Source organism: Parasteatoda tepidariorum, chromosome X2 (assembly GCF_043381705.1).
Source record: "Parasteatoda tepidariorum isolate YZ-2023 chromosome X2, CAS_Ptep_4.0, whole genome shotgun sequence".
In the NCBI taxonomy this organism is placed as follows: domain Eukaryota; kingdom Metazoa; phylum Arthropoda; class Arachnida; order Araneae; family Theridiidae; genus Parasteatoda; species Parasteatoda tepidariorum.
Genome location: NC_092215.1, coordinates 59,278,694 through 59,287,369, shown reverse-complemented (window position 1 = coordinate 59,287,369; position 8,676 = coordinate 59,278,694). Strand labels below are relative to the sequence as shown.

The 8,676-nt window shown below is 33.8% G+C and overlaps 1 protein-coding gene across 1 annotated transcript; it reads right to left on the bottom strand.

Annotated features, from left to right (window-relative positions):
- Window positions 1-2,548: 2,548 nt before the first annotated feature.
- Window positions 2,549-3,019, bottom strand: LOC139427188 (tigger transposable element-derived protein 4-like). The gene has a single exon (XM_071188063.1). It carries the CDS (start codon window positions 3,017-3,019, stop codon window positions 2,549-2,551), a length of 471 nt encoding a protein of 156 aa, XP_071044164.1.
- Between the last annotated feature and the right edge of the window lie 5,657 nt (window positions 3,020-8,676).

Sequence of the window (8,676 nt, the reverse complement as noted above, 5' to 3'; positions counted from 1 at the left end):
ACATAACAATCTATTATATATATATATAGAGCTGGGTGCGTGACCCAGCTCTACTTATAAGATCGAGGGAGGTGCCCGCAGTCTGTAAGATATGGCCCAAATGTTTTGGTCGCAATACGTTTGATATGTATTTTCCGCCATATACGTAAAATTGACTTCAAAAATTTTTCATTGAAATTATGTAAAGTGAGTTTTATAATTGTGTGAAAAATGTTTTTGAATTCACGCTATTAATTTTAGAGAGAAGATGAAAAAGGCTATGGGTTGTAAGTAAAAGTGGTAGGTTCGCAAAGCTGACCCTATTGCCATCGTCACGCAGCTGGTCATGAAGTCTAAACTAAACTAAACTCAGTGGCGCGACAGCCCGTAGAGGGCCAAGGCCTACTGTGCCCATCTCAGTTTTCTTGACCTTGGGCTCTGGGGTGCAGGAGCAGATGTTCCGGTTAGGTGGTCTGCCAAACGCGGAACCCCCAGTGTTTAGTTCCCAAGCATGCTTGGTACTCATTTATCGACCCACTGAAGGGATGAAAGGCTGAGTCAACCCTGCCCGGCCCGAGGATCGAACCAGGGACCTGTGGCACGACAGCGCGAAGTCATAAAACCTTAATTTCCATGACCTCCCCCGGTCTCACAATGATCTGCTGCGAGAATGCATTTTTATATTTAAAAAAAATCCGATTTACTCGTATTTATTGTGTCAAAAATTTTTTTTCCACGAGAAGTTTCGCAGGGCCTTAGAAAAACACAAGGTTTTATGTTCGTTTACTTTCCCAGGAATATGTTTTTTGAATGATCGTTTTATATTTATTAAAATTTTTTCGAAAAAAGTTTATATTTGCCTTATTTTGTTTTCTCGGAAAAGGGTTAGTATTTCTGTTTACTTTATAATGACAATGAACAAAATATTTAAAAAATATATATATTTTTACGAAAAAAAGTACAAGCAATTCTTTTTACAAAAAACAATATTTTTTTTAAATAAAAAAGCTTGGCAAATCATTTATTAATCCTTTTTAAGATGGAAGGTTTAAAATTGCAATATTTCTGCTTTATTGAAAAAAAGTTTTTACCGCAAACCTTTTTTTGAAAATAAAAAGAAAATTTAGATATACAGTTGTCGTAAGGTTGCATGCTTTCAGGGAAATCTCTCGGCTAGCTCTGCTAAATTCACTAAATACTGCTATACATATTAGTTAAGCCGGTCCTATATGCAGTTAGTTTGTTTGGTAGGGATAGTTGTGGATACCTAAGTGCAACTATAGTTTGTCTACAGAAAAAACTCCCCTCGCCACGAAGTCTAAAGCCGTCTACTGCTATGGAAATAAGAAATAGCACATTTCAAGCTTCTTTTTCCCTTGATTCCCTCACTCCCTGACCAGAGTCAAAACCTATCTTAAACAATGACCTAACACACCGACTTGAATTAGTTAAACCTTTTAACCATAGTAACCGCCACCACTCCAGACAAATGGCTAGGGGAGTTCTTTACATAGGCAAATTGTACCTGTGCGCGGTGAGTTCTGAATTGCTTGGATAGCACAACTAGCTAAATCAGCAACTACTTACAAATTGTACCGAATTTACAAATGAATGAGTTTCATTTCAACTTCCTGAGGAGGAATTTCTGCTTCCTTATGGGTATTTAAAGCGCATTTCGCGAATTAAAAATCAATTTTTCAAGCGAGTGATATTCCCTAACACAAAAATATGACCATTTTTGACATAGCTGAAATTAGTCACAATTTCAATTTTTTTTAACTCGAAAATTCCTGACAATACTTCTGAAAAAAGATATTTGATTTGAAAACAAATTCATATTTCTAATGTCGAAGTGGATTTGCCACTAATGCCGGGTAATATATTTTGCTTTGAAAAAACTAAGGAAATAAGGCACCCAAGATCATATATAGTGGAGCATCGTTTATACGACGTTGAAGGGACCACCGAAAAACGTCGTATAAATGATAACGTCGTATAATCGATTTCAACTTCCAAAACTAGAAACTAACTCTGTTTTCAGTTATTTTTAATGTTTAATGTGTTGATTTACACAAATTTCTAAATTGGACAAAGCGAAACAAACAGATAACCATAGAAAAAAAGAAGAAAAATTACAGTAAGCAATTTGAATTTGCGTTACCTTTATTTATTTGATTCTCCAAATTTGTTTTTTTTTACTTTAATCATTTCACGTTAAGTTTACAGAAAAAATTATCTACGGTTGTTTGAGATGATGATTGACGTTGAGCTTTAATTAATGACCTGTGCAATGATAATGAATCAAGGTCCTGAAAAGTTTTTTCGCTTGTATTGTGGTAAAGAAAATAAGTTCTTAGTGTTTCAATGGAATTCATTGCATCTTGAAAAGTAGGCGGAACAACTTGTTGAAATTCCTCGTCATCCTCGCTGTCACTATGTGGCTCGGACTGTGTGTTCTGTATAAGCGCATCAACAGAGAAAATCGTTGACGTTACTACATCTTCATCGCAATCTATGTATTCATCAAAAGTTGTCTCTGTTGCGAGCAAGTTCCAATCCTCATCATAGATTATTGTTCGCCAAGGATTATTGTATCATCATCGCTTACGTCCTCTCCCCCATTATCATCGGTTGTTCGATGGACAAATCTGGCTTTTTTAAAAAAGTTCTTTATTGTTGTGGTAGTTACCTGAGACCATGCCAACGAAATCATATTCATTGCCTGGAAAACAGTTATTTTCTTGGGATTAGGCTCTGCAATGCTTTGAATAGCGAGTTGAACTAACTGCTTTCTATACTGCAATTTTAGATTCTTAATCACGCCCAAATCTAATGGCTGAAGCACACTTGTGTAGTTTGCAAGAAAAAATTGAACTTTTACATTTTCCAAAAAATTAGTATCGGGTGGGTGAGCTGGACATTGGTCGATGAATAGCAAAATCTTTCGTTTTTGCCTCTTCATAACATTGTCTAGTTTTTTCAGCCATTTAGTAAAAATTGCGGTCGTCATCCAAGCATTCTTATTTGCATCATAATCCATCGGAAGCGTTCTGATATTCTTTAGACATCTGGGATTTTTTGATTTTCCTATCACCATCCATCAGAGTTTGCACAAAGCAGCACAGTAAGGCGATCTTTGCTCTTTTTTCCTCCCTTACATTTCTCGCCTTTATAAGCTAATGTCCGATTCGGCATTAGATGATAAAAAAGACCCGTCTCGTCGGCATTAAAAATATCTTTAGGTAAGTACTCACTTATTATGCTTGGCAAATTTTCGTGCCATTCTGCGACAGAATCAGCAGGAACCTTTTTTAATTCACCACTTACAACTTGACGCGTGATCCCGTTCCGAGCTTTGAATTTCTACAACCATCCTGCTGTAAAGCCGCCATCTGTGAGATTCAATTTCATGGCGACTTCTTTAGCTTTTTCCATCAACATTGGACCACTTACTGGAATATTTGACGCACTACACTGATTGAAAAATTGGATCAAAACCTTCTCCATTTCAGGAAATTTACCCTCTTGCACTCGCATTTTCTTTGATGAAGAAGATCCGCAGGCTTTAGCATGTTCCTCAATTTTCAGACGATCATGAATAATAGTTTTTAAGGTAGAAACTAGAATGCCCATCATTTTAGCCAAGTCAGCTTTTGATCTTCCCGGTAAACCTTTATCGAATTCCTTCAAAATTTCAATTTTTTTCTTTCACCGAGATAGACTTACGTTTTCGAGACATGTCTGAAAAAAGATGTGAACGAAACAGTATGTACTGCGAAGAATGAGAAAAAAAAATAAAGAACGATCTGTAGCAGTAGTGCACTGATAAGGAAAGAATGTCCTTTACTAGCTGTAACAATAAAGCAGGATGGGGAATCTGATCATCTTCTTAGAAAAGGAATGTCCACTCCCAGGGCAATCCGTTATACCTTTGTTCTTCCGCCCCACCCCACAAGGCCGGATTAACCATTAAGCACGTGCTTAGGCAGGGCCGCCTAGAAAGAAGGAGGAGTTACAGTTCAGGGGACCACGGCACTCGTTTTTTGACGTCACGCATTACGATCCAGATACGTTTCTTCACTTTCTCTTTAGTAGCTTGAATGTTGTCAAAAAGAGATAGCTTTATTCATAAAATTTCAAGCTCTGCTAGAAAGGGAATCTTCGTTTTAACGAAAACATTGTTTTTACTGAGTAATAATTTCAAAAGAATATTATTTTAGTTATTTTTATGCGAAATAGTGCAGAAAAATAACCATCCATCTGCATATTTATAAGTTATCAGTTAAGTTGACTTAAAACGAATTTCAAGTAATTTTTTAAAATATCTCTTCTGCCTAAATTACGTGACATTAATTAGAATTTAATTTATTCTAATTAAACATAATTTATTTTATACATATATTCCAGCTTCTTTTGCATCTTAAATTACCAAACCTTTAACCTTATAAAATTTAGTTCATATGAAATTATCATCCATAAGAAAAGTTGAATCTGAATGTATAGAGAGATAACTAGTCAATTTATAAATGTTATGAGTTCCGTTAAAGCATTTTAATTACGGATGGTAAATATTTCTTCTCCAAATTACCTTTTTTTCAAATTCAACAAAATAAAAATGTGATTTAGCTATGATGTTGCTTAACAATTATTTATTGCAAATTATATTTTAAATCCACATAAGTTGAACAACCAACTACACTTTTTATGATTCAACTAAATCTTTATTCAATCTATTGATATTTACTAGTAAGAAGTTTTGAACCAAATAATTGGAATACTTTCAGGTAGGAGACTAGTCACATAAAAACAAAATTAATAAGAATTAATTCTTATATTGTAAAAATATTTCGTGTTGAACATTTAACAAAACAGGACTATTAAAATAGTGTTTAAAAGGCATAAGATTCATATTTTATAAGATACTAAAGAATGAATTTAAGAGGATAAAAAAAATGTATATAACGAAATTAAAACTTCAAAAAAAATTTTCTTAAAATTAATATAGGAAAAAAAGCAGACATATTTCGTCAAATGTGTAGGTGAATTTAAATGAGTTACATAAACTTTGCATGTACAGAATACCTTAAAAAATTTTTTTTTCATTCTTCATACAAACAATACTTTTTCATGAATAACATTAATATAATTATTCTTACATTTACATAATGTATCAAGATATAAATACAAGAGATTCTCACATTAATCTAAATTATAGAAATGTAGAGGGGAAATGTTAACATTGTTACTAAAATCTAAAACTGTTTTCTTAATGCAATCATACAAAAAATAAATAAATAAAAATACAGACAAGATATGAAAAATTAAAATAACTAGCGGTGAATCATTTGTTCTTATAAATACTATCTTGCAATAATTTTTGTTTAACTAGCAAAACAAAAGAAACTATTCAAAAGAAAACTTAAACCAGTCATGGTTAAAAACAAATATATAGAATAACAAAAGAAAAGTATTAGACACATATTTTAAGTATTGTACTATTAATGAAATGAGCAAAATTATTATGTACTAGTATTATGTAACCAATTTCATGGGTAATTACAATATTTAAAAAAAAAAATTCTCCCCTAATTGTATAAAAAATCCATTGAATTCTCCTACCAAAAGCTTAAAAGCTATTTACCAATAGCATTGTATTTTTGACAATTTTGTATAATTTGTATTATACAAAAAAAAAATAAATAAATAAATAAGAATTACATTTTGAAATGTGTTTCACTAAAATAGCCAAACAGAAGAAATCATTCAAAGGGAAGATTTTTAAGCCTGACAGTGTTGTTAGATGCTTTAACCAACTAAAACAAAATATAATTTATTTTTTCATCACCACTCGTAAAATAACAAATTTTAAATAAGCCTTAGAAGAAATTCCTTAGAATTTTAGTGAAAATGCTGAAAATTCCAAAAGCTAATATTTCTTTAATGCAATCATATAACAAAGAATAAGAACAAAACACGAACAATTAAAATAATAACTAGTAGTGCATTCATTATTTTCTGAAAAAAAAACACGAAAAAAAAAAACAATTTTGTTATGTAATCAACACAGCATACAACACAAACCAGCTGAAACATGGATCGTGATGCATGACGTCAGAGCTGAAGATCATTTTCAGTACCGAGGTCCCCTATTCAACTATAACTCCTCCTTCTTTCGAGGCGGCCCAGAGGATAGGGTGGCACCACAAAGTCTAACTAAATGTTCGCAGTATATAATTTTTTTCTTCGAAACATTTCTTATAAATTAATTATTTTGAGCTTCCATTTTAATAGTAGATAACAAGCATTTGTAAGAACGAAATTTTACATAATAAAAGAAAAAAAAAACGAAAGATGTTATATATCAAAAATTTTTGGTCTTATAATGAAATTAGGTTGTCAATTTCTATGCGATAAAAGCTCTATTTATTTATCTATTACAATGATTCTATAAAATACTGCTACGATTCATGTTTACAGAATATTTTTCGCAGTTGTAACAAAGTTAATACTTCAGCAATTTGATTTTTTTATGTAAAAAAATTCGATTTACAAAATGTTGATGCAATGATTTGATGATGCAAAAAAATGTGATTTTTGATGTGAAAAAAAAAACTGTGTTATGCATGTTTTTGTTTTTATGTGCTGCACATTTTTTAAAAATATTTGTTTATACTATATTTTTAATTATATTTGCGAAAATATGACCACACACTTCGCATCACTTATGATTTTTTTTATCTATATATATCGAATATTGAAATTAGATTTTAAGATTTATATTAAATATATACTACGTAATATGAATGCAAGCAGCTAGTCTTTTAATAAGGAAAGAATTACAGGTTCCTTAGTCCTTAGAGTCCTGTATAAATACAAATAATATAAAAGTTGAGCACAAAAGATGCATAAATTCACAATGTGAACCGGATGCTCGTTGACTGTGAAAAATTCGTTAAAAAGAGTACCCATTTGCCCTATTAAGGTTGGGTATAGAAAGAATGAAAAAGTTGCAAAAAGAATAACCATTTAGAAAAATAAAAAAAGCTAAAAATTAATAATGNAAAGCAAATGTAAGAAATAAGTGGCAATAAAATCAAATTTTCAATCATTGAAATGGGTTTAGTGCAAGTAAACTATACTTTGTACACTTATAACAAAATTTGTATAATTATAATTAAGAACTAAGGAAAGTACCAAAAATTTCAAATTGAAAATAAATAGCAAATTCAGGAAAGATATTTTTATTAATTGAATTTAAAAATATGTTTAATAACTAATAAAGGAAATCCTTAATGATAATGATTAAAATTTGAGCCAATCAAAATTATTATTGAGAACACACACACACACACACACACACACACACATTTATACATAAAGTCCGTACCCAAAGTTCATCTGTAGAAGCAATAGGACGAGGATCTCGAGTGAGGCACCAACTAACGAAATGACACACGTGTTCAATCGGTGACGTATCTGGGGAATACGCAGGCCAAGGAAGAAACTGTACCTGCCGCAATGCAAGGAAGGATTGAGCAGTCCTAGCAATATGAAGGCGGGCATTGTCTTGCTGAAATACAGCGCCTGGCAAGGCTTGGAGGAAGGGAACAGCTTGGGGCTGTAAAACTTCACTGGTGTACCGGTTGTTGTTCAGATTACCCACAATTCGTAGCAATTGAGATCGTCGATGATATGCTATGGCACCCCAAACCATAACTCCGGGTGTTCGTCCACTGTGTCTTTCGATAATGCACTCCGGAAGGTGGCGTTCACAGGCATAGCGTCTCACACGAATACGGCCATCATGGTACCACAAATGAAAGTGGGATTCGTCAGAAAACGCGACATGCTGCCAATCAGCATGCCAGTCCTTATGCTGATTGGCCCATTGTAGCCGCAGGCGGCTATGGTTTAGCGTGATGGTGATCCTGCATAAAGGAGTCCTTGCGCGCAGTCCACGCTGCAGTTGACGTCTACGAATTGATGAAGCACACAATGAAACACCTGTAGCTATTGACCACTGTGCTGCCAGTTGTCTAGAGGGAGCCGTACGGCCNCAACGCCGAACAGGTGTCTATCATCGCGAGCTGACGTGACATTTCGGGGTCCACTCCCGGATTTCCGAGTTGTCTGACACGCGTCCGTCCACTGCTTCTAAACACGTATCACTGTGCTGCTGTTACGCTGCACACTAGCGGCTACTGCACGATGAGACAATCCAGCTTCACGAAGGCTGATGATTCTCCCCCTTTCAAACTCCGTAAGTTGTGGAAATCTCGCTCTCTTTCGTCAAAGAGGCATAAGTAACATCTGAGCTAACGTTTGCCACTAGCAGATAACCACCGATAACCATACACGCCTCGCTACAGCCGTCTATTTATTCGGATCCATCCACCGTTCAGTTGGCGCTGCTCACCATACGCATGCGCTACGGGACTGAAATTCTAATCATATCATCTGCATATTATGCTCTACTCTGCATTTCCTGAAAATTTCAGCTCACTCGCATAAGTCCTTCATGGCATTGCAATTTTCACAAACATGAGTTTATATATATATATATATATATATATATATATATATAATCTGGAAACTTTTCAGACGCTGTGGATGAAGTTTTGTTGCGACAAGCGGTAACTTAAAAGCTTAGACAGTTCCTTGTATGCAGCAAGCTTAAATAAATAAAAATACAGATTA

Bases quoted from the DNA above. Each gene is read 5' to 3' on its own strand.
- LOC139427188 (XM_071188063.1), bottom strand. From the start codon at position 3,019: ATGGATTATGATGCAAATAAGAATGCTTGGATGACGACCGCAATTTTT.